Here is a 27,042-nt window from a genome sequence, read left to right as displayed (position 1 = left end):
AAAGTGATGTGGCTTGTTCATGGCACAAACAGTTTGCCATTCTTGCAAGAGTGTACTACTATTATGTACAGTTCATTCTTACCCTTCACACCATGTAAAACGTCAAACATCACTTGCGGAAAACAAAATCATTCAGTAAATTGTTTTCATTCATCCCGTAACACTGACTCTCTCTACACTGTGATAAAACACAGTGTCTTTACACTGGTCATTATTTGTGCGTTGACTTGTCTCTGTATCATTTACAAACGGAACGAATATAAAGTAATCAATTAGTTTCTGTAATTAATGCAGTCTCTTAACGATGACTAGAGCAATCTAGGTAAGAACTGACTCCGCGATAGTACGGTAAATTACGATCCTATAAGCTAAAGTAGTAGTCCCAGCCTATTTCTATACCATCCGCCCGGGTAACAGCAGGACAGTTCTTTTCAGAAGTGAGAAGTCTTCCAAACCCCCGACCAATCTACTCCGCGGTAGTATAATAAAGAAAGACAGTTCTCTAAATAACAAACTCCACCTGGCAAGTATAGATACACACAGGATGCTACCGCAAACCAAATATATATTTGTTAATTGTTGGTTAATGGAATTAATCACTTGAGACTGTTTAACATAAGTTGGTGTTTTGATATGAGAGATTAATCAAAGAGTGATCTATCTTTGAGCTGGTCGTGAGTCGAGGCTTTGGGTTAAACACGATTCGCACGTTGAGGCCTCCAGGGTTCAAAATTAGGCGGGAAAATCATTCTGGACATTATTTTATAAAGGAGGTTATCAATTGATGATATGTGATTAATATTTCAGGTATTATTAACTTCTAATTTAATTCATCAATTCCTAAGACCCCTCTGGCGATATCGCGGGTTTGATTAGGGTTTAGTCAAATGTTTTGATCCTGGGTTCATTAAAATGTGCTTTATTTGGGTTAGAGTTGGCTGCCGTGTTTCAGAATGAGGTTAACGATAACAAGATCATTAAATTCATGTCACACCAGCTCACAATGCGTCACAGGTTTTAGCAAAATATCGCGGCGTGGATGCGCTAAGGTAGCTTGTCAAGAACTATCAAAATTTATTTAAAAAATTGCTTCTTGAACCAACTCAGCCGACTGCACGACACGAATGTAATCTTGGTTCGCGCCATTTTTGGTGTGCAGTCAACCTCGTTCTCAGTGGTGTACGAATTCACCGCGCCATGGTTTTGTTTTTCTTGCAGAATGCCTTGCTCGATCTTTAGTGACAAGAGGTTATATCAATACGAAGCGCTGCCCATGGTAGCGATGCTGTTGTGCACTGCGCAGTTTTGGAACAGTCTCAACTGCGCTTGCTCCCTCTCAATGGACGACTTTTGGAACACTAGGTGGCAGCAGACTGACCATGTAAATTCATTGTTCTCGGTATGAGCATGCTAAGAACTGCGTAGCAAAGGAACTTTACCTGACAAGTCTGCTGCCACCTAGCGCTCCAAAGTCATCCATTGAGAGGGAGCAAGCGCAGTTGAGACGCGCACCATACATCATTAAAGACATTGCATGATGACTTTAAAAAAAAAATGGCAGACTGCTGGCAGACAGTGCCCACCTTTGATATGGTGCCGGGAGCCATTATAGATTTGTAAGAGAGATTTCACTTAAAACAAACGTAGACCTCTTGAAATTTCAGACCGAATACCCTTTACGTTTAGACTTTATAATTATCGTACTGTCTTGTTTTAGCAATTATGCCCGGTGTGTGATTTAAGCAATCAATCTTCGTTTACCTCTAATGGTCATCCATCATTACCCATCATGAAACACTCCGCGTATATCTCTGTTTAAATATTGTCGTATCAATACAATTAATACGTCAATTATTTACACAACCGTGACGAATGACCTGCTGTACTGAACGGGGTCCATGTATAGCTGTAATAGTATTTAGTGAGCAAATTATTCAATTAGCGCGGAACAGTTCTTGCTCATTGTTACCGACCAGACCTTACATAGAAGAGTGGATTGTTCGGTTGGCTGCTTTAATATTTATCAGTAGAGGCACAGAAGTGAAATTTAATTCATTTTGTTTCTCTCTTCTAATGTTGCTTTCCGAGGTTGTTTTTGATTAATTAAATTATTTCCCTTAAAGGTAGGCTCACCGATTGTTTGTAGGCGTTTGGAGTGCAGCTAGTATAAATGCGAACTAAATACTGTGTTTTACGACTGAGGCTTGAAACTTGTAGCATAACTAACATATACATAAACAATAACATGTGTTTTGCAGATATGGAGGCACTTTGACTCTGACCTCTGTTGACCCCTAAATGTCATTGACCTTAACGCAATGGAAATTATAACACCTCTTACATATCATGCAATGCAATCAGTAGTTGACAAAATACTGTACTGTAAGAAAATAAATGTAATTTATATAGATAAATACAATCGTGCTTAGAAAATTCGTTGGTGGTAGAAACAACCAGAAGGAACCAGTTACTACATAATGTTACAACTAGCTGGTAGCCTGTGTTCGGTCCAGCTTAGCAAATTTCCTGAGCTTACTTGAATTCGTGGGCTTCTAGGGGAGCCGCTGTGCTGAGACTCGGCAGTTCCTTATTGAAGCCATCCCTTCCGAGGAGAAAGAAGGTCTCAATCGTGCCCTTACCCTGTAAAAGACCAAAACACGAAAGTAGGTTAATCAATTACTAAGACGCGAAGAAAATGAGTCGTTGTAACCCACAAAATGGTTTCGCATTGATTTAACGCATTTCTACACTGAATCCTTTGAACACATACAAATAAGCCCACTTCTTATCTCTTCAGGGGTCGATTTCACAAAGAGTTAGGACTCGTCTTACCTCGAGTTAAGACGAGTAACTCGTCCTAACTTAGGATTAATCTTAATGTCTGCATGCTATAATGCAGGGTTGGGACTCGTCCTAAGTCCTAAGATTAGTCTTAAGTTAGAAAGAGTTTTGTGAAATCGACGGCAGTCTCCTGACGATGACTGGAGCAAGCTAGTCGACACGTTGATACTTCTTCAAGAACGATGGTAGTATGGTTAATTACGATCATACCCGCCCGGGTAGTAGTTAAAAAGCAGGACAGAACTGTTCAGACTTGAGAAGTCTCCCGACCATCGGATAAATCTACTCCGCGGTAGAAGTAGAATAAAGCAAGACAGTTCAGAACTCTAAAGAACAAACTCTCTGGCAAGTACACATCGTGTTACCGCAAAACCAAATATGTATTTTAAATGAATTTAAGTAAAGTTCACCTGTTGTCATTTTCGTTCAAGTGGTTATTATTATTCTTCTCATTTAGCAGGGTAAGTGTTGCACACTCGAGCTCTGATTGTGACTACTAATTATAAAGGTTTTAGGTCCCCTCTGTCCATCTATTTTCTACCAGTGTGTTGCTTTTGTTTCATATATCGCTCAAGCCTCATTTATTGTCTTAAAGGCAGCGGACACTATTGGTAATTACTCAAAATAATTTTTAGCATAACACCTTACTTGGTAACCAGTAATGAGGATCTGTTGATAATATAAAACATTGTGAGGAACGTTTCCCTCTGAAGTGAAGTAGTTTTCGAGAAAGAAGTAATTTCCACGAATTTGATTTCGAGACCTCAGATTTAGAATGTGAAGTCTCGAAATCAATTATCTGAAAGCACACAACTTCGTGTGACAATGGTGTGTTTTTCTTTAATTATTATCTCGCAACTTTGACGACCAATTATGCTCAAAATTTCACAGGTTTGTTATATGTTTAGACACACCAAGTAAGAAGACTTGTCCTTGACAATTACCAATAGAATAGTGTCCAGGGGTCGATTTCACAAAGAGTTGGGACTCGTCTTATCTCGAGTTAGGACTTACTGGTAAACATCAAGAGACTGATAATCATTATCATTTTTATTTTGTTTTCAGTAATATGCGTTATTTTTTAAAACGCAGTCGACACAAGCACACTCAGTGCAATAATGCTACTTTGAACATATTAATAAGAACAAAACAGAGACACTATTTCACCAACTAACATAGTTAGGCTCAAGTTACCGGAACTGTGTCAAATGTTTAACCCCGCCTTTCAATTCAGTGAAGGGGACAAAGATAGATTATGAAGTAATATATTCCACCTTTCCTTCGTTCCCCTTTTCATCTGGCGTCCATACACAAGAAAGTCAGGCACAATGCATTCATCTGAATGAATAGTACATTATACACCACATCTCGCGTATCTATGGGTCAGTTTTAATCTTCGCTAGTGGCTTTAGTTCTTTTTCATATTTCCAAAGCAATTCGATTCCTCTTTTCTTGGTCTATGGGTGTCATTATGGATATGAACACAATCTAACGGGGGAGAAAGTAGGTTATCGGTTTTTTTGTTTAGGCAAGACGTATCTGTTTTTTGATATCCGCTTATGTCTGGTGCGTAGAACGGCCGAGTAATGGGAACAGCTTATTGTGAGGTGGACAAAGAGAATCTGTGATTACCTACAGTTTTAATACGACTTAAACATTTTGCGTACGGGACTGATGATGGTTTGTCTCTTTTTGATTAGCCATTTTGGTCATTACTTGCTGGAGGTTTTGTGATCATCACACTGGCCTCGATAATAACACTACGAATCTCTCAAACGATTGGTCTTTGAGGTATATCCTTATAAGTGATTTTTAAAGTCCTGAATGGGGAAACAAACATCCACTTTAGACTTAGTGGGTGGGATATGAACCCACAATCGCGCATTTTTAGAACATAATTATGCCCTATTGCCACTAGAACGCTGAGCGAGAATTCAGCGCCAAAATCTTGTTCAAATTTTAGGTAACACAAGTGGTCCATCTTCCACGTAAAGTGGATCAAAAAAAATACTTTAGAATGTCGATGGCAGGCAAAACAGTTAGTAGGGCTGTCGAAAAAAAAAAGTGTTTTTGAAAAAGTTGTTGAGGTTTGGGTTGATGTAGTGGTATCTTTCCTCTCATTCCACCTGTAGGATCCCGGTTTGAATCACGCTGGTGGCACATTGTGAATTGGGTTTTCCAAAAAAAATGATCCGGTCACACAAACTTTTAGACCACCCAGCTCGGTGAAATTTGGCTCCTCTTTCTTACCTTCATTTGCACGCTGCCCCTTCTCTCCAAATGAAATGTTCCGATTTTCATCAAAACATCTTTGCACTCCGGGCTCACGTGAATCCGTAAAGCTAAACAAACACAAGATGAGAAGAATTAAATAACAACACAAGAAATTTATCCTAAAGTAAAAATAAAAAATAATTAAAAAATTTCGAAGAAAAGAGTTAGCGCATGCGCTAGAGTCCTTACAGAATTCTGTATCGATTGAACGATTGAATCGATTGATTACTATGTTCCGATGAAATTTTTTTCTTTAACATTTTGAAGTAATACAATTAAAAATAACCGACAATTACGCAAAGAGTAACTTGTAAAGAAAATATACAAAATTGGAATCTCTCTGCATGCAAATTAAGTTTTATTTTGATCTCTAGTGCTTTGTTTGCTTTTCTCGTGGGTCGATGTTGCTGTATTGCACATTCACAAATAAATTGCATTTTATTTCCCGGGAGTGTTACATGACTGATACAAAATCAGCTTTCCCTTTTTCGGTATTTTACTATTTTAATCCAATGATGTAACTAACAGAGTTACACTAAGTAGTATCCTTCATATCCCATGGGGTTGGTTTTGCCTTTTTAACTTTAGTCTCTAAATTGCATTATATTGTGAGGAGTTGTTCCTTTATTATTGGAGCAATTGTTTAATAATTGTTATAGTATAAAGTTATTCTCTCTCCGCTGAGGAAGCGGGGTGGTGCCCCCCCCCCCCTACGCTCCTCACCGCCTGCACAATCTTCATCAGGTGAGGATGCCAAACTTTATCCGTAGTTTTAAACCTTTTATTTAATCGTTATAATAATGCAATGTTATTGACTCATGCTTATTTTCTTTATATCCGCCAATATCCATAGATTCATATTCTGTTGTAGATTTTGGGAGTTAGAAAACTTGTGTGGGTCACAGATTTGGAGGTGACGCTTTAGGATCTACATGTGCGTTGGTTAGCGTTATAAGCTATGCTGTGTTGCGGTGTACACGCGCAGTCAGGTACATGTAGAAGTTAATGTTAACGTTGCTATGTATGGACGGATGTATGTATGGCAATGGCTCTGTTGGACATTGGGGGAATGGGTGTTTATTTCTGTGTGAAAATGGTGTAAGTGAAGTTGGGCGCTCAACGATGTATGTTTGTGTCTCATATCCCCATTGCCAAGTACTGCTGTGCCATTAATATATCCCAGTTAACTGAGTCTAGTGTCTATTGAGATGAATTGATATTGAGAGGTCCTAAGTATTGTCGTACTAAACCAGGAGTTTAATTAATGTATCTTTGTGTATTTTAACACCCGCCTGCACAATCTTCATCAGATATCAATTGTGCAGGTTAGGTCACTCAACAATTCAATAAAGGGTTAACTACATTGGCGGAGAGAAAACAGAACCTGTGTGTCTTTAAAACTTTAAAACTTTAAAACTTTATTTCCAGTACTTAGCAGCCGCTTTGGACCCCCACACTACATTAGTCTTCGGACCCCGACACATGTCTTACACTATCGATCAGTGAAGCCAAATGTTTCTCGTACAATTTGAACCATAGAAGTAAAAACACTGTGCGTCAAATGCTGCAACAGTGCGTTAGGCATTGAGAGTTTGAATAGCAAGAGATTGCCGCGCAACGTTAAACGTACAAAACTGCTAAATAAAGTTAGTTTATGTTAAACAAAGGGGGCGCCCTGTATAACTAAGGAGCACAATTCTGTCTAACGAAGTTATAACAAAATTTGTTGATTCAATCTAGTATTTTGGTTAAGTGAGCACATCATTAAATGCCCAAGATGTTAACTGTTTGGTTAATCGGTTCATATAATATAAAGAATACCTGAATCAGACCAATAAAATTCTATGTTTTGTAGATGCATTTCGTTTTCGAACGATCTTCCACTACGCATCAGATTGACCAAGCTCAGTCATTTAAAAACCACAATGCTCAGACACAGCTTTTAAAGCATTGGACACTGTCGGTAATAGTGTTGTCCAAGGCCCACACTTCGTGTATCACAACTTCTATATTAAATAACAAACCTGTGAACATTTAGGCTCAATCGGTCATCGGAGTCGAGAGAAAATAACGGGAAAACCCACCCTTGTTTCCGCACGTTTCGCCGTGTCATGACATGTGTTTAAAATAAATCCGTAATTCTCGATATCGAGAATTGATATTGTTTTAACGTTTTCTCAAAAAGTAAAGCATTTCATGAAATACTATTTCAAGAGCAGTCTTTCATCAACCTTCTGTAAACCCTGTAAGTTATTTGTAAATCTGCGAATTTTTTTGTTTTGTTTTTTTCTGTACCGAAAGTGTCCAATGGCTTTAAAGGAACACGTTGCCTTTGGACCGGACGAGTTGGTCCATAAAAAGCGTTTGTTATATGAAATGCATTTGGTTAGAAAGATGTTTAAAAAGTCGAATATAATTTTCGAGTATCACTCAAAATTGCACGTCGCGAACGTACACGGTCGGCCATTTATGGGAGTCAACAATTTGACTCCCATAAATGGCCGAGCGTGTTAGTCGACGAGGTAAAAAGAAAAAAAAACACGCAATTTCAAGGCAAATTTGTGTAGATCATTGCTTTCTACTTTTACAACATATTTCTACCCATATGCATTTTATAACATTCAAATGGTTACAGAACTCTTTTCAAAGACCAACTCGACCGATCCAAGGCAACGTGTTCCTTTAAACACTGACTTGCATGGGGTTGAATCATCCTTTGGATGGCGCGTGAAGCTCTAATCTCCGTTAACATTCGCATAAAATGAAAAGATAGTGCACTTTTCTTTTCATTTCTGGCCGTTTCCCACATAAGTGACTTTACACTTCTCCCAGCGGGAGCTAGGAGAGTGCGTGGATCTTAAAAATGTCTCTTCCATCCAAAAAGCGAAGAACGACTTAGACGGAAGTATGTTTTCCCTTTCTTTTTCTCTGTCTCGAGAGAGAGAGAGACTGCTCTTTAGTTTTGGGAATCCATAGAAGACGTGTAATGCTGTCTAATACTGCTGGAGGAATTCCTCAGCTAAGAATAACTCTAAACAAAACTCGACAATGTTCGCTAGGCTCCGTACTGCACCAAACACTGCGGTGTAATATATCATTTTTACGCTCCACAATGTAGTTTTAAAAACGGCTTATAAAAAAAACGACACCGTGTGTATGTCCGTATGTTTGTTTATACAACCGTACTAAATACAAGCTCGCTGCCATTCATCCAGCCAGACTAAAGATTTACGTGGGAATTTTTTAATTTAATTTTCTTGCGGTGTTTTTGTTTTTGAAAGAACATTATAACTTATCAAACTTTTAAAGGCAGTGCGTAGAATGGTGCAGGCTGTGAACCACTGATACAGTTCAATCAATTCGATTAGATGGTGAATTAAATATTGCTTCGTTGTACGAGCGAGCTCGGTCGGATCACTAGTGAACCAATACCATTTTTTTTAAGACCGTATTCTGTGCAAACAAACACGTGTACGTATTTTTCCCCTCATAATCATTCAATTACACACGGGTAAATAATTTGTATTTTTTGTGCGCTTTAATGTATTAAATAATTTTGAAAATGGTCTTGTTTAACTTTGAAAAAATTTAAACAGAAACTAGACCAGAAGTTCCCCCACCCTCCTTTAGAAAAACGTTTGTATTCCTTGCCCCCGCCCCCCCCCCAAAAAAAAAAAAAAAAAAATCAAAAATTAACCCGATAGTTACGGCTCTGACAATAATGACAGCAAAGACGAGTCATGTTCGGCCGAAAGAGGGCGGGCTTGAACGCTTTTTTTTCTTCCTTGAGTGTATCTTCTAAATCTTGATATTGTGAATGTTAGGCCAACATTTTAAGATAGCCATTACATTACCGTGTGCTGTATGGTTGTGAGTGCTTTAGACATGTCTGTTTGAGACAAAACTTCGTAACAGACCTGCACATAACTTACATGGTTTGAAGATGGTCACGGTGGAAAAGTTCCTTTCAAATAGTTTGTTTTGCTTGAAATGCATTAGTGTTTGAAAAAGGAGTACCAAGACAGTTGGTTTTGGTCATGCAAGTCCAAAAATCAATGTTTGAAAAACATTATAGACACTGGACACTATTGGTTATTGTCAAAGACCAGTCTTCTCAGTTGTTAACTCTACAAATGCACAAAATAAATTTGAACTCAGTTGGTCGTCGAAGTTGCGAGATAATGGAAGGACACCCTTGTCACATGAGGTTATGTGCTTTCAGATGCTTGATTTCGGGACCTCAAAATCTTATTTTGAGATATCAAAATCAAAATTTGTGGAAAATTACTTCTTTCTCGAAAACTACGTTACTTCAGAAGGAGCTGATTCTCACATAGTATTATAGTACCAACAGCTCCGCATTTCTCGTTACCAAGTAAGTTTTTATGCCAACAATATTGTGTTGAGTAACTACCAATAGTGTACACTGCCTTTAAGGTTTTTGACCTCTTCTTTTCTCGTGACTCCAGTATACAACGAATGAGCTCACATCAATTTGTAGACTGATTGATTTTTGACAAAATCAACAATCTCACTCATGTTCTGAAACACTCTCACCATTATTATCAAGTAACATAAAACAATACTCAACGGGTTTTTTTACGCACAACATTTTTCGGTTCTGTTATTAAATTGTAATTTATTAACATCCCGTTTCAATTGTAGACAACAACTCCCTAGGGTGCATTGATTTCCTTTCATTGAAACTTCTCCGAGCGATTATTTTCTTAGGAGGTTGAAATGCACCTAGCAGATTGTTCAGCCTTTCCTGGAATTCTTGCTCATTACTGATTTATTGCCAAGACATTAGGTTTTGTCAGTAGCGTCATGGAGGAAGAAAATTAATTTTGTTTCTTCCTCCATGGTAGCCTCATGTTGGAAAAATAGTGTTACAAAAATAGCTTAGTGTTGGAAAGTTATACATCAGCCATCAAATGTGAAGGAGAAACGATTTGTATTGAATTTACCAACGCTTGACAATAACTACATCAGTTAAAAAGTATTATGTGGATGTTACGGGTTTTTGTTCTTCACCAACTTAAGCTCGCGGGTGCAATGCTTTGTGGCTTTGGTGGCACAGTGATTAAATTGTCAACATAACCGACAAGGACTCATATTAGTGTTCCTACAGTTCCACTAGAAAAACTCCCGGGTCATATTTGACTCGGATTCCGGTTCGCACGCGTCCTGACCCAGTTCTTGCTCAGACTGACCATGAAACTAGTTAACAATTTGGACCCGGATTCGTCGAAAGTTTCAGGGCAGTTCAACACTGCTACCGGGTCAAACTGACCCGGGAATGGGTCACGTCAATGCAGTGAGATCCGAAATCCCGGGTCAATTTTAACCCGGAGTTTTTTAAGAGCTGACATTTTTCACGTTCTCTTACCTAATCCACTTGATTCCATTCTCGATGCATAATTGACGGTATCCCCAAAGAGACAATACCGTGGCATCTTCTTGCCAACCACTCCCGCTACAACAGGTCCTGTTCGTAAGAATATATATTAATATTAGTTTTATCTTGTACATTATTCTGCCAGACGATGATATTCTTGTACATTTTTTTTTAAGTTAAAGGCAGTGGACACTATTGGTAATTACTCAAAATAATTATTAGCATAAAACCTTTCTTGGTGACGAGTAATGGGGAGAGGTTGATGGTTTGAAACATTGTAAGAAACGGCTCACTCTGAAGTGCCACAGTTTTCGAGAAAGAAGTAGTTTTCCACGAATTTGATTTCGAGACCTCAGATTCAGAACTTGAGGTCTCGAAATCAACCATCTAAACGTACACAACTTCTTGTGACAAGGGTTATTTTGTTTTCATTATTATCTCGCAACTTTCGATGACCGATTGACCTCAAATTTTCACAGGTTTGTTATTTTATGCATATGTTGAGATTCACCAACTGTGAAGGCTAGTCTTTGACAATTACCAATAGTGTCCACTGCCTTTAAGGTGATTTTCAGAATGATAGGTTGTTATGACTCACTGGTACAATTCGCCATTAGAGTTATTTGTTTGAGTTCGCTTTTTTGTTTTTTTGACAACCAAATTTGTTTAAACCACCGAGCAGCCTGAATGTATAAATTCATCCAAACCTCCTTTTGCGCTTTGAGGGCGCTAGTCAAGAAAAGCGTCCTTTGCTGATGTCATTGCGGAATGAAGAGCAAAGAGCTGAATAATTGAAAACATATGTGGCTGCATAATAAGGAATATGTAGCTGCAGAATGAGGAATATATAGCTGCAGAATGAGGAAAATGTGGCTGCATAATGACGAATATGTAGCTGCAGAATGAGGAATATGTAGCTGCAGAATGAGGAATAAAGAGCTGCAGAATGAGGAATATATAGCTGCAGAATGAGGAATATATAGCTGCAGAATGAGGAAAATGTGGCTGCATAATGACGAATATGTAGCTGCAGAATGAGGAATATGTAGCTGCAGAATGAGGAATATGTAGCTGCAGAATGAGGAATATATAGCTGCAGAATGAGGAATATGTAGCTGCAGAATGAGGATTATGTAGCTGCAGAATGAGGAATATATAGCTGCAGAATGAGGAATATGTAGCTGCAGACTGAGGAATATGTAGCTGCAGAATGAGGAATATGTAGCTGCAGACTGAGGAATATGTAGCTGCAGACTGAGGAATATGTAGCTGCAGACTGAGGAATATGTAGCTGCAGAATGAGGAATATGTAGCTGCAGACTGAGGAATATGTAGCTGCAGAGTGGGTACTTATCTAAACCCAATCTTACCTGTATGTACACCTATTCTGAGCTGCAGATGTTCGTCTGGTATATGTGCAATATGAAAAGTCTTGACGAAGCTGAGTAGATCCAGGGCCATGGAGCAGATCTCTCCCGCGTGTTTATTCCCGTTCCGTACAGGTAGCCCACTGGCGACCATGTAGGCATCACCGATAGTTTCAACCTAATGACAAACACATTATTATTTCAATCAAATACGTTTTAACTTCATGTCCATGCTGTGATAAACAATTATTGTACGGCATTTGTAAGGCACACTTTTCTGTAAACCGTTCAAAGGTGCCGGTCAATACTGTCAAATTGTTAGGAAAGCGAGCACGAGATGTTTTAAAGCCATTATACACTTTCGATACAGGAAAAAAAAAGGTCACACAGATTTACAAACAATTTACAGGGTTTACAGAAGGTAATGGTGAAAGACTACTCTTGAAATAGTGTTCCATGAAATGCTTTACTTTTTGAGAAAATATTAAAACAATATAAATTACCGATAGCGAGAATTACGGATTTATTTTAAACACATGTCATGACACGGCGAAACGTGCGGAAACAAGGGTGGGTTTTCCCGTTATTTTCTCCCGACTCCGATGACCGATTGAGCCTAAACTTTCCAAGGTTTGTTATTTTATATATAACAATTTTAAGTTGTGATACACGAAGTGTCGGACTTGGACAATACTGTCTACCGAAAGTGTATAGTGGCTTTAAGTGGAAGAGAGTGCAATGTGCATTTTCTTGAGGTCTTCAATTACTTAATTCTAGAGTATTGATGCTCTATTTGAAAAGGTGAAGGGGAAATGTTTCGTAACTACCTAACGCAGCGATCGAAACTGCATGCAGTAGGTCTCGAGTAAAAATAATATTGTGAAAAGGGTAGCGACAAGTTCCTTTAAAACGGCCGTTTAAAACCGGCAGGGTCGTCGCCTTTTATCGCACGGCCATGACCCTGCAAGATTTTAAACGACAGTTTAATAACGAGTCACTACTCTTTTATTCCCATTCATAATAAGTTGTTGGTTAAAAAGCGTAATAAAGTAATGAAACTCTGTAAAACGTATTCGTTTTCCGACGTCATTGTGAGCTCTGTACGTGTGTTGCATGTTTATGACTGAGACAGTTTTCGGATATGTATTCGTGCATTCAAATTATAGGGACATAACTACTAGTTAGACACCATTTGTGCATTTTTTGCTGAGAATAAATTACGATTGTATACTGTGTTCTTGTGGTTTCTACACGTGTGTATTGAATGCTAGAAGTTCAACTTTGTTCCACATCCCTTTTTCACCAACCATGCTGACATCATGTTAGAATGCACAGCGTAATTGTAAACTGGCCATGTTCGTCATTGTCTTCATCTAACTGTACTTGTGGACTGCTTATGCAGGATGCTCAGGAAAATTGACGTCACTGTAAGATGTGTAAAACGCGCACACAGTTCTCGGGTTACCAGTGATATGTCATCATACCAACCTTGTACACGTCATAGTGCTCCAGAATGTGATCGAACCCCGTGTAGAGATTATTCAGCAGATCGATCACCTGATATCAATGAGAGGGATTGATTACATAGGATTAGGTTTATAGAGTAGTAGATCACATGAACTATTAAAGAGAAATTGTATCATCATAATGGGCGAATATTGCGTATAAAATATTACAAACAAAATAGATAGACTTATTTTTTTTTATTTTTTTTTAAACGTCAGTTGCTATAGAAGGTGTGGGAACTTATATACAAAGTATAAACTACATCATTTATAAGGCGCACTTTACAGAAAAAAGAAAAACATTCAAAGGCGCCGGTTAAGATTGTCAAGATGTTGGAAAGCAAACTGGGACAAGTATGGTTTGAGTTTCTGCTGGAAGAGAGTGATGTTGTGGATTTGTCTGAGGTATTCCGGAAGTGAGTTCCAGAGTATTGCTATGTTGGAGTAAGCTACATTGAAGTTACACACGGCTTACAGTAAGCCTTACTCGGTTGTTTGGGGATAAATTGCATTATTGATCACGGTACGGTATAAATAAAGTACGCCCTCTGTGCCGAAAATGCACAGTTGCACACGCAGTAACGCATTGAGTAGACTGACCCCTGTCTATATCCACTAGGATGGTCTTAAAGGCAGTGGACACTATTGGTAATTACTCAACAAATTACTCAGCATAAAACTTCACTTAGTAATGAGTAATGGGAGAGGTTGATAGTATAAAACATTGTGAGAAACGGCTCAATCTGAAGTGAAGTAGTTTTCGAGAATTTGATTTCGAGACCTCAAGTTAAGAATCTCGAAATCAAGCATCTGAAAGCACACAACTTCGTGTGACAAGGGTATTTTTTATTTCATTCATATCTCGCAACTTCGACTACCAATCGAGCTCAAAGTTTCACAGGTTTGTTATTTTATGCATAAAAAATATGTTTAGATACACCAAGTGAGAAGACTGGTCTTTGACAATTACCAATAGTGTCCACTGTCTTTAAAAGCACAAAGATTTCATTGAATATAATTATTTGTTGTAAAAATGGTGCGGTGACGTAAGCTTTTCATATCTGTTTTGTGATTGGTCGAAGATGATGTTAATTGACATGATGTTAATCGCTCGCCTGCATACAATGTGTATATAAATGGAAAAGTGTCGCCCCATACAGCAGTAAACCACTCTGGTTGAATACGGGTACAAATCTATTCAATGGTGTGGAGGCAACCACTTGTAACAGCGCCCTCTGGAAATTTTTTGTTTTATGTACCATCAAGCTCGTAGCCACTGCAAACAAAATGGCAATCCCACTTTACGCTGAAATTCATTTAAGGCTGTAAAGTATATGCATTATTGTTTCCCATTATTTCCATCCGGATCGGAAACGGGTAAACTTAGGTGGGACATTTTTAGACACTATTTCGAGTTATTCATCTGCTGAAAAACGAATGCTTGTTTTAAAATCGAACGTGTTGTTCTCGTTTGCAAAAATGAGAGGAATGACCTATGACATATATCTGATAAATTTACCCTTTTGTTATTAGTTTATTTGCGAACTATACCTGCAGTGGAGAGCTAGCGGCAGCTAGCCGTGTGAACCCCACGATGTCACTGAAGAACACGCTGACTTGTTGAAACGTTTCAGGCTCGGCGCATTTGCCTTGTTTCAACTCGTCTGCGACAGATCTATGAGTAGTACAAAAAAAGAAAACACCATAAACATTCCATTAATTTAATGCACGGATTGTGTAACTGACTCTAGATTTGTCACCTGCATGGATTCGGTACCATGTTTCCATGTGCTTTGCTTCTAATAAAAAATAAAAAAGGTACTTTCACGTTGGGATTTTTTGTTTCAACGATGAACATATAGGCCGACCATAGCCTTGATTTGATAAGGCAAATGAATTTGAAAAGCTAACTGTACACGTACAAACAAGGTTGAAAGACGCCAGTCGCTCGGTATTAAAGTACAATTACACAAAATTTCGACACTTCCTGCCAAAACTTTCACCATAAAAACAATGAGTTAATGAATTGACCCCCTTGCACGCGCGTTACATGCGGCGACTGTGCAACGCTCACAATTTTGGTGGTCAATAGGTTTACGTGTACACGCCGCGTCACCTAAAATGTGCACTTCGCTGAATAACGCACAATTAATGACGTTGCCCACCAATACGGCGCACTGATGATGACGTCAGGTGAATTGGGTTAATAGCTGTTTTTCCCCCAGATTTGGATACTGATCCTTCTACTGTTTTCTTCGCTCTACATCCAGTACTTGAAAGTGTCATAATACTAAGTGTGGAACCCTGTACCTGTATTTCATTTCATTAACCATATTCTAGATACCAATCAAGGTGACTCCACTCTGTCTAGTATGCACTGACCCAACCTTTAATCACACCCACCTTGGCAATATCTGGTACAAGAGTTCGTCTGTTTTCTTCTTTTCCTCCTCGAGTTGTTTCGTTCTTTCTTCAACCATTTCCTCCAGCTGGTCTGTGTATTTCTCCATCATGTCAACCATGTTGTCGATCAGGTTTCCCTTCCTACACAGGTGAACGAAATCGAAATAGTTTAACACCAACATGGCGGTAGAAATTAACTTGAGGGCGCTGTTGGTCGTTCGTACAACCACGGGATTTTACGTTGGATTGTATAATAAAGAGTCACAGGTGTCTTTCAACATGAAGCTCGTTTTTCGGCAACGAACGTTTGTGTTGATTACCGCATTACGTATTGTGTCCATTCTGTAAATTGTCTTCTCCCTTGTATCATCCGATTGGAAATCAATACTGCACATTTATCTAAAAACTGTTTATTTTTTGTTTCAATCAATACTGTTGATTGTTATAATGTTTGTTTTTGTGTAAAGCGTTGTGGTAACATTTCTGCGCAAGAACGCCATATACTAGCTTAGATGTTTATTGACTATACTAGTAATTATCTTGTCCTTTTGAGTGTTAGCGACTCGAAGAGCTAGTAAGGTCAGCGGGTTACATACTGGAGCAAACCATTGCCCTTTTCTAAAACAAAGCAAATCCAAGTAAAGAGATATCTACAGTTGAAAATCATTTTGAAATGTATAGAACCATCATTGACCATCATACCTCCCATGTGAGCACTGCTGTAATGCTTTAACAATTGACGCCACATTTGGTCTGTAGTCCGGCTCAGCATCCCAACACTGCCTCATGAGTTTGATGACCCGACTGTCCATAGATGACTCCGGGACTACAGGTCTGTACGGTGGGTCCTTGCACGCTTTTACCAACTTGATAATATCTACCAGGAAAAACAAACATTAAACGTCCCAGTTTAGGTTTTACTCTAACGAGAAGCTTCTCTCGTGTATCTTATTTTTACTAAAAGGTGTTAGGTTGTATAATTGGGGCACGCAGTATTCTAAGTGCTGTAGCCATTAATATCGACGAAGGCTTAATTACTTCTTATAATGAAATTAGCATACAAACATTATGTGAAGTCAGAAAAGGTGGATAACGTTATTCTGTGCAACCTGCCAGAGTTTGTCCCACCATACGGCGAATTGTAGTACATAACTATTATGATAACGCCCTCTGTTGAGTTATCCACCTTTAGCCCCGCATATCCATTTCCAAGGAGATCCTACAAACGTATGGCTATAGACTAGTCCTAAGTTAGGTTGAGTAACTCGTCCTGACTCGAGATACAACTAGTCTTAATTCTTTGTGAAATCGACCCCAGCATATTTTTGTCAATTACCCCGCACAATAATGATGGGCCTGATTATTGCGAACGGATTTAAATGGAGACACGAAAAGACCAGACTATTACATTGCCCTTCCAGCCTCGCTTTAGTTACACTGAATTGAATGGAAACAATACAAGGTGGATGCCCTATGATCAAGTTCGATTAGTTGACGCAGATTTTACAGAAAAAGAAACGAAATTTGACATGCTCTTCCATAATTTGTTGAAGATGATTCCCTCAGATCGTTTTATGTGTATATATACAATCAAAATCAAACTTCTGTAATGAAATTGCAGAAGTTTACTTTTACTTTACACAGACGAGTGTTACTTTGTATCCTCACTGGGAAAAAGGATACCATTATCTCATCCCTATACAAATTGACTGCACTTCCGTAAAGTTGTTAAGAAGATTCCCTCAGTTCGTGTGATTGTGTTTATAAAATTAAATTAAAGTTATATAATAACATTACAGAAAGGTAATAAGATAATTTGGTTGTGCACACACGAACGTAATTATATAACCCCACTGGGAAAAAGGTTACCACTATTGCATTCAGTAACTCTCATCTCTATCCAAAATAAACTTAATCATCAAACATCAGATTGGCAATGATACCTTGAGCAGATAGCTCCACCATGCAATAAGGCGAGTCACGGAGGAATATTTCCTGTAGCAGTATCCCGTAGGAGTAGCAATCACCGCTCTGGGTCCCTTGCAGCGGCGGGGTCGCCATATTCAGAAGCTCAGGTGCGACTATCAGCTTTTCTGGTGGTAAGGAGTACGTGGTACATGAATATAATCAAGTTAATGTTGAGTGGATTTTAAGAATGTTGACTCAAAACACGAAACACATGAGTTGTCTACTCGTCGCAGATGTTTGAAAAGAAATTCGGCAATGACAAAACACATTTGCAAGAAAAAAAACCAAAGAGTTTTCAGGAAAGGAATATACAACAAACTAGTTATCGTCTGTATTTAATATACATGCTTCTCCTTATTGAACCCAAGTCTCGACACTCATGGGGTGACAGGACTCTTTCTTCAGCCGCGCCCGATCTTGTCTTTGTACCGCAAAACTCAAGTCTCTTCTCAAAACTTATCTTATGTCACAGGTTTTCAAGGATTAATTTTGTTGTGTCTGTTTTTTTCTTTGTGTTATGTTTTTTTTTACCGCGCCTGAAATTTAAATGAAATTTACGGCGTGGGGTCCGGGGCCCGCTTTAGGGCCCCTGGATTTTTTTTTAGCCCGTAGATGCTCTCTGGTGCAATCTAGTGAATCTGAGGGGTGATGTTCCCCCCTCTCAGATGTTGGAATGTAATGCCTATTTCAAGCTATGATGCACCTATTCTTGCTATCATGGTTATTGTACCTAAAAAGCAACTCAATTATAGCTTCGTTATATCCATATTGTTTCTGCATTCTAATGCTCAGACGGCGTTTCATCCCTACCATCACCAGACCTAAGACACAAGTTTTATGGGGCAAATCTGTCAGAATGGAACAGAATATCTGTAAAATGTGAGCAGCAGTAGAACATTTTGGGTTGACGGCATCTTCAAGTGCGGATCTATGAACCAAATGTTAGGGTGGAAATCTGTCGAAGAGTGAGCTCACGATTGCGAAACCTTTACGGCATGAGTCCGGGCCAGCTTAAGGGCCCGGGAAAAGTTTGCATTCTAGATGCTCTATGGTGCAATCTTAGGCCAATAAGAGGCATACAGAACGAAACAGAACATCTGTAAAATGTGAGCAGCAGTAGAACCTTGTGGGTTGACAGCATCTTCAGGTGCGGATCTATGAACCAAGTTTTAGGGGGAAACAGTGTCAAAGAGTGAGCACGTGAGTGTGAAACCTTTGCGGCATGGGTCCGGGCTCGCTCAAGGGCCCGGGAAAATTTTGTATCTGTAGATGCTCTGTGGTGCAATCTTTAGGCCATTTAGCGGCCAAATGGCAAACGAAAGAGAACAATGACCTTTGGGAATATTGTGTTCCAGTGCTCCACAGTTCCACAGTGCAAAACACGATTTTCATGATAAAGGTGGTCAAACGACACGGGGAACATTTGATACTGTGTCCCCCACCCTTCGAAAATGGGGTAGGGTGGGGTGGGGTACACGTCCCTTCCACTCTTTAAAGGGGGAGCAAATCTGTCAACGATGGAGCATGCGTGTGAGAGGCCTTTACGGCTCGGGGATTGAGGGCCCGGGAAAATTTTGCATTTTAGATGCTCTGTGATGCAATCTAGGGCCAATTTGAGGGGGGATATTGTGTCATCCTTTGCCCACAGGATTAATGCCCATATAGGGACACATGGTTTTGTCTTACACAGTGCAAAACTTGGGCTTCATGATAAAGGTGGTCAAAAGGGTGGGGGACATTTGATATTGTGTCCCCACCCTCCAAAAGGTGGGGGGGGGGACATGTCCCCCTGTCCCTCCACCCGGATTGACGCCAATGCCTTGAACACCCAGCAGGGTGGATATGTGCGCATTACAAGTCTTATTATTATTATTGTTATTATTAATATTGATGGTTTGTTGTTGTTTTTTTGCTGTTGCTAAGCAGAATCAGTATGACTCCAACCCTTGGGCATGTTGAATAAAACAAAATAAAAGAAATCTACGAATAATTGAAACAATGAACTTGTTGCGATTAAAATATAAACACCTTTTTGTACGAAAACTAACTTGGAGAACCAAACACCGTTCAACATCCTGAGAAAAGATTTGTATTCCCCATTCAATTGTTATAACCGATAAATACAATTTCACTTAAAAAAAAGGTAGCGTTTTTGTAATATCACCTAAAGTCCGGAGTGGCTTTAGTCCAGGCAGGAAGAATAATTCGTACACGGAATTATACGAGAAACATTTCTGACAGTTAACGTTTCTCACATAATCACTATCTTGGGGGATAAAAACTTTTTTTCTGTTCCCAAACCACATCACTTTAAGGTGAAATTATTCTCAAAATACTTTATACTATCGATAGCGGCTGTACTTCTAAGTTCTCACCAAGTTAGTTTTGTTTTACCATTAATTTAAGAAGTGGTTACCAGTACACCTTCCATAAAAGGCAGTCGACACTATTGGTAATTACTAAAAATATTTTTAAGCATAAAACCTTTCTTGGTGACGAGTAATGGGGACAGGTTGATGGTATAAAACATTGTGAGAAACGGCTCCCTCTGAAGTGCCATAGTTTTTGTGAAAGAAGTAATTTTCCACGAATTTGATTTCGAGACCTCAGATTTAGAAATTGAGGTCTCGAAATCAACCATCTAAATGCACACAACTTCGTGTGACAAGGTTGTTTTTTTCTTTAATTATCTCGCAAGTTCGATAACCCATTGAGCTCAAATTTTCACAGGTTTGTTATTGTATGCATATGTTGAGATGCACCAACTGTGAAGGCTAGTCTTTGACAATTACCAAACAGCCAAACATTGTAACTGATGAGGTGACCACTCACTTGCGTATATCGCCTCTTCGCTGAAGCGGTTGTCCACCGCTCCCTCTCTGAGTTTGACCAGTCCGAAGTCTGAAATCTTGCAGACCCATCGACTGTCTACTAAGCAGTTGGATGAGCAGAGGTTGCCGTGGGAAATGATGGGAGAGGAGTGGAGGTGGTTCAAACCCTGTAGAATGAGCAACATAAAATGTAACCCCAATGAAATCAGTTCTAAGTAACACCTCGTACTTAATAATAATAATTATAATAATAATAACAATAAAACGGATTTATAATGCGCACTTCTCCAGAAAACCGATCAAGGCGACACAAAATGAAGACAGCATACAATAGAAATGGTTATACCTCGGTAACAAACTGTTTGATTGGTCGAGAACCAATCATGTGACGCGCAACAAAAACGCATGTTACATGGCTCGACGGGCCGGGTAACATGAAAAGTCATGTACACCCATTGATCTCATAATGGAGATCAATGTGTACACCGGTGTACATCACCTTGATCGTTCCCAGCGTTGGTCGATTTCCAGCGCTGTGTACGAAACAACGGCGGACTCGAGGGAATTGTTTCTTGTCGGTCTGCTTATTAAACAATGAATAAACCGTCGTAATAATGTTTGAAGATGACAACAGAACTTTTAGAAGAGGAATAACAATTATATAAAGGTATATCAAAATAATTGTTGCACGCTGTGATTGGGGTCCATGGGTTTTGTACACCCTCGGGGGGAAATTGCACCCTCGGCTTCGCCTCGGGTTCCATTTCCCCCCTCGAGTGTACAAAACGCCATGGACCCCGTCACAGCGTGCAACAAATGTATAATGAAGCATAAAGACAGATTCACATGGACAAAATTATAGTAGTACAATACAAGCAAAGAATCAACATGACCATTGATAATGATACTGACAAAAATTGTAATAACATACGTTGTGAGTAAGGAGCCTGTTCAAATAAGCCGAGGCAAAATACAAAAACAGTAGGCAAAGACAACATAACAAAACAAACAAACGGACGGGAGAGAATTAAAAAAATGGACCGGTATACTGAGCTAAATTCAATTCAATTCGCATTTATTTTAGTATACAGATAATAAACATTGTTCAAGACACGTTGTTCACCATGAAAATGATTCAACTTAACAGTAATGTTCTATAAAGCATCATTCATAATGACAGAAACGTATATTTAAAAGGATGTTTATAATTTGAATTGAACTGTGAATGAAGCCAATTCTGGAGATGCGAATGGAGATATCAACAATTCACACGCACACACAACTGTTTGCTTATTAATTGGTTCTTCGTCATGGTAATTGTGTATGGTTACATAATAGCACATAGTCATCCAAAAGTGTGCCCTATAAATGCACTATCCCCGGTCAATGGCCGATACTGACCTTTTATTTAGTTGGTTTATTTATTTTAAAATGCCATCGCAGCATACCGCTGAATTGCGGCATAATTTACAATAATTAAAAATATTACATTCGTTATTAAAAAGCTTTACAATAGAAAATACATAGTGAACATTAAAAAATAAAAATAACAAAAGCAACGGCCTACCAGATATGTACAAACAGGTTCACTACATTTGTATACATTTAAGACCAGAAAATGAAGTAATCAAGAAAGTGAAACTTCAGTACCTCTTCGTAAGTTGACTCTTATTATAATAATTGATATTGAATTAATTGTATTCTTACCCTGGCAACATCCATTGCAAAAGACCACTTGAAGAGGTAGTCCAGCTTGATATGATCATTGTTCAGCACATCCTAAGACACAATGTGAACAAAACAGACACAAAAGGGAATTGTTAAGTCCTGGCATGGATACCTGCATGGTCCTCCATGGTCCTCCATGGTTCAGCAGAACACAAAGGTAACATGAGGCGGATCCAGATCCCAGAAGTGATAGTTAAGGGCTGGACTTTCCTTGAGCTACTTCAGTGCAATTGTGTTGTGTTAAATTGTTTCAAGGACGTTGTCTCTTTTACCATGGATGAAGAAAATATTATTCCATGCTTCTACTTGGAACATCCCCTGTGTGATCCACAATTACAGCTATGTATAAACGGAAAGCAAAAGGGGTGCAAACATAATGCACAAATTGGCGTTTTTGTTATTAATAGTCATCCTGCTATTTGAATTTGAGTTACTATAGGTCAATAAGAGTGACTTTTCTGTGCACTTCTGGACTCGGGGGTCCGTCCTTTTGTCAGACTGTTTTGTTTGACTGCAATTAGTCTGGTTATGGCATTTAAAAACATATGTATTGAGTAAGAGCTTTCTAGAAGAAAAACATGTTGTAACTGGTGTTGTTATAATCGTACATTCGTACATCAGTGGAAGAGTTATTGGTTCTTATTGCCAACCCACTGTAGTATTGTAATGCTACCTTGATTGGAATGACGCCACGATTGTATTGTTTATACAAACCTGCAAGATTTGTTTGCTGATTGTCCCGTGAGAGTTTTTCTGGGATCTGAATGGGTTCGGAACTCTCCGTAGATTGAATTTTACTATTTTAACTATTCAAGACGTTTAGGCATAGTTGTTGCCTTTAGAATGCTTGCTTCCGTTTGACATTGAGTACTTCAGTGTCGAATGTTAAAGAAACATTGCAGAATCGGTTTTGCTAGCGAAATGGTTGCTGGCAGTGTAAGCACTTTATGTAATCCACCGTATACATAAACTGACAAGTTTGAGATCGATCGGTCATCTGGGTCACGAGAGAACAGTGACAGCCGATTACACTTTTTGCAGCGCATTGATGCCAAAACAAAAATGAATAAAACGCTCACTTGGCGATAAACTCCTAACGCGAAATTAGATTATTCATTTCTCGTCAAAATAAGAAATTTCAGACAAAAATATTTCAATTTTCTACTATCATCATCACTAGACCGTGTAAGTTTTAAGTAAATCTGTAACGAGACCTGATTCTGACCAAAAATGAATCTACCAAAAACATCAAAACCTTGTGTGCGAGTTGGACTATCTTACCTGCAAACTGCCCCGACTGCAGTATCTATACACGATACAGATGGGCTGTTCTACGCATGCTCCCAGAAATTGGTTGATGTTCGTGTGTTGGAGATCGCGAAGCTAATAGCAAAGAGAATAAAATAGAGGAACACATTATGACTATTAAAAAATGTGTGATTGGTTTGATGTTTCAGTTATGGGGACACCAATGGGTGTGGATCCACCCGAAGAGGACGATATGCTTTCCACTGAAATAAACAGTTTATAAAACAACATATGTACATGATAGGTCTTCAAAACCTGTGACACTGGCAAATACCAATTGGCAGTTAGATAAGTAGGCAATCCCATATTATTGTAAACAATATCTAAAACAACTATGACAAACTAATGTTACTGGCCAATAGACCATGTGAGCCCTGTTACAATAAGTGTGACCTTGTACATTCTTTCAGAATTCTGGCAGGCAATATTTTACACTGGCCCTATGGGAAAGTTGACATTTTGTGTCATAACTTCCACATAAAACCAAGAGTTATGAAAGTAAAAGCTGGTCAAACTTTGAGATGTGCCCCCTTTCATCATATCAAAAGTTGATGAGAATTAGACAGTGCAATCCCCATTAAAATATATGATGTTATGCATGCCTGCAGGAAGTCCATGGCTCTGTGGCTCTTTTGTAAACATGTGATGTCACAGGTCACATCGTCTATAAAAATGGCAGTTAACTAAATTAAGCAACATAACATCATTGTATACTAGCGTCTGTTGCATCTATAGTTTTAAATCTTTAGACACCCAAAACCATGTTCGTATAGTGATGGACAGATGTTGTTTTTCATTGTAGGTTTACTCCACTGTTTCAAATTGTATACGCCATCTCGATACTCTCGTAGATGAATTAATGTTCAATGTTACAGATAACGGAAAAGATTTGTAAATTATGCCTTTTTAATTGTGTACTTTAGATTCATGGTAAAACTGATATAAGAAAAAAAAAAAACAATTTAATAAACTCAACCGATCTTTTGGTTTGTTTACTGACGGCAACTAATAAGAAATTAAAACAAGTTATTTTTAAGGGAAGATAACCTTCGGTTTAAAGCCTTTCAATCGTTTCTAACAAGTGCGAAAAAAACTAGGCCCCCTGATAATTAATACAAAATAATAAAAATATAAAAAATACACTCATTTCAAACGAAAACAAAAAGTATGTACCTCTTTAAAATCCTTCAGAATCTCTCTTGTAATGTGAACACTGGTTTTGTTGATGGATTTGATGGCCACCCATGATCCCTGGTAACGACCTACTTTCGTAAAGGCTTTGGAGCTGAAGAGAGACACGTTACTGCCGTCCGCCAACCCTCGTCCCTGGTCGTTCATTTGCGATGAAAACTGTCATGGTTATACAAAGATAGCTTGAAATAGTAAATACTTACACAATGCGGCACTATCATTCTTTACCTTTTCATACTGATTATTTAAATAAACAAAGACATACATGATTAAAGACTCTGCCGTCGATTTCACAAAGAGTTAGGACTCGTCTTATCTCGAGTTAGGATGAGTAACTCGTCCTAACTTAGGATAAATCTTAAGGTCCGCATGCTACAGTGCAGGGTTGGGACTCGTCCTAAGTCCTAAGATTAATATTAAGTTAGGAAGAGTTTTGTCGACGGCAGGACTCTATTGGTAATTGTCAAAGACCAGTCTTCTCACTTGATGTATCTCAACATACATAAAATAACAAACCTGTAAAAAATCGGTCATCAATCGGTCATCGAAGTTGCGAGATAATAATGAAAGAATAAACACCCTTGTCGCACGAAGTTGTGTGCTTTCAGATGCTTGATTGCGCGACCTCAAATTCTAAATCTGAGGTCTCGAAATCAAATTCGTTGAAAACTACTTCTTTCTCGAAAACTACACTACTTCAGAGGGAGCCGTTTCTCACAATGTTTTCTACTATCAACTTCTCCCCATTACTCGTTACCAAGTTAGGTTTTATGATAATAATTGTTTTGGGGTATATGCCAATAGTGTCCACTGCATAAGCAATAGTAAAGTGCTTTACGCAAAGGTAGTTTAATATGATTGGTTAAAGGCACGGAACATTATTGGTAACTACTCATCATTGTTAGCATAAAAAACATACTTGGCAACAAGCAAAGTAGAGCTGTTGGTAGTATAAAACATTGTGAGAAACGGATCGCTCTGAAGTAAAGTAATGTTCGAGAAAGAAGTAATTTTCCACAAATTTCATTTCGAGACATCAGATTTAGATTTTGAGGTCCCGAAATCAAGCATCTGAAAGCACACAGTTTCGTGTGATAAGGGTGTTTTTTCTTCCATTATTATCTAGCAACTTCGACGACCATGTTTGTGCATATTATGTTGAGATACACCGAGTGAGAGCACTGGTCTTTGACAATTACCGAAGGTGCCCACGGTGCCTTTAAGTCATACTATTATTATTTGCAATGTCCTTTTATTGTCGCCAGAAAATTGATGTCGATGTTTATTCCATCGACGAACTATGACAGATGATGTTCTTTCAAGACGAAAAACATACACACTTTCCAAAATGCCATGCACAATGCACACAATATGGATGTAACATCAATGCAACGTTATTTTTGTGCACGGCTGAAATCAAACGTGCTATAATGTCAGCATCCCAGCCCTAAGTCAAATTAGTTTAATTATTCGCGGATTTGCTTTTGTGCAAGATACGTTGAATGAAGGCTTATAACTGGCTTAAGGCACTGGACACTATTGGTTATTACTCAAAATAATTGTTAGCATAAAAAACCTACTTGGCAACAAGCAAAGTAGAACGTCAATGCAACGTTATTTTTGTGCATGGCTGAATGTACGCGCCATGTCAGGTACCCGAAAATCAAACTTAATTTGTCCCTTGCGTCTTTATGTTTTGTTGCAATATACGTTGAATGGAGGCTTGTTACTGTCTCAAATCTTTGAGGGAGACAACATATATATACGATGAATGATTGCCTGTACCTGTTTCAAGTATGCAAACAAAAAATGTTATCTAAAAAGTAAATCAAAATCAAACCTAGCATCTCTACGCGCACAAATGTGTTCCTTCACACCTTCGGGTTCGAAGCTCAATCTGGTTCAAACAAGATGTCGCGACGTTTACAAATTGAAACGGACATTGCAAACAAGTGTCGGGTTGAGACAATGTAGGGTGTCTCTAACCAGACACGAAGGGAAGCGTGTTGGTGCAATATTGACACTTATTGAGAACTTGAAACCCGACTGAGAAAACATCGCCGGGGTCTTTGTTTCCCTAATTGCTGATTGGGCCGCGTTCAAATTGATAGTGACTTTGGTTGCAGCGGCATGCAGATCACTATATTAAAGATGCATTCTTTAACGTGACATATACAGTTACAGGCGCTAGACACGTTTGGTATGTGTCAAAGACCAGTATTCTCACT

At 38.7% G+C, this 27,042-nt stretch overlaps 1 protein-coding gene across 1 annotated transcript in view; it reads right to left on the bottom strand.

Moving 5' to 3' along the window:
• Window positions 1-367: 367 nt before the first annotated feature.
• Window positions 368-27,042, bottom strand: part of LOC117288159 (atrial natriuretic peptide receptor 1-like) — a 62,243-nt gene continuing 35,568 nt past the window's right edge. The window contains exons 9-21 of the mRNA XM_033768880.1: window positions 24,797-24,973; window positions 23,597-23,698; window positions 22,295-22,366; window positions 20,589-20,754; window positions 17,732-17,881; window positions 16,491-16,665; window positions 15,789-15,929; window positions 14,937-15,060; window positions 13,369-13,437; window positions 11,884-12,058; window positions 10,505-10,603; window positions 5,092-5,183; window positions 368-2,640 (exon numbers count right to left, since the gene is read on the bottom strand). Coding sequence (XP_033624771.1) covers window positions 2,533-2,640; window positions 5,092-5,183; window positions 10,505-10,603; window positions 11,884-12,058; window positions 13,369-13,437; window positions 14,937-15,060; window positions 15,789-15,929; window positions 16,491-16,665; window positions 17,732-17,881; window positions 20,589-20,754; window positions 22,295-22,366; window positions 23,597-23,698; window positions 24,797-24,973 — 1,650 coding nt within the window. The 3' untranslated portion in view covers window positions 368-2,532. The remainder of the gene's footprint in view (window positions 2,641-5,091; window positions 5,184-10,504; window positions 10,604-11,883; window positions 12,059-13,368; window positions 13,438-14,936; window positions 15,061-15,788; window positions 15,930-16,490; window positions 16,666-17,731; window positions 17,882-20,588; window positions 20,755-22,294; window positions 22,367-23,596; window positions 23,699-24,796; window positions 24,974-27,042) is intronic.

This window comes from Asterias rubens, chromosome 3, assembly GCF_902459465.1.
Source record: "Asterias rubens chromosome 3, eAstRub1.3, whole genome shotgun sequence".
NCBI lineage: Eukaryota > Metazoa > Echinodermata > Asteroidea > Forcipulatida > Asteriidae > Asterias > Asterias rubens.
The sequence above is the reverse complement of the archived record's forward strand: the minus strand, read 5'-3'. Positions and strand labels throughout refer to the sequence as shown.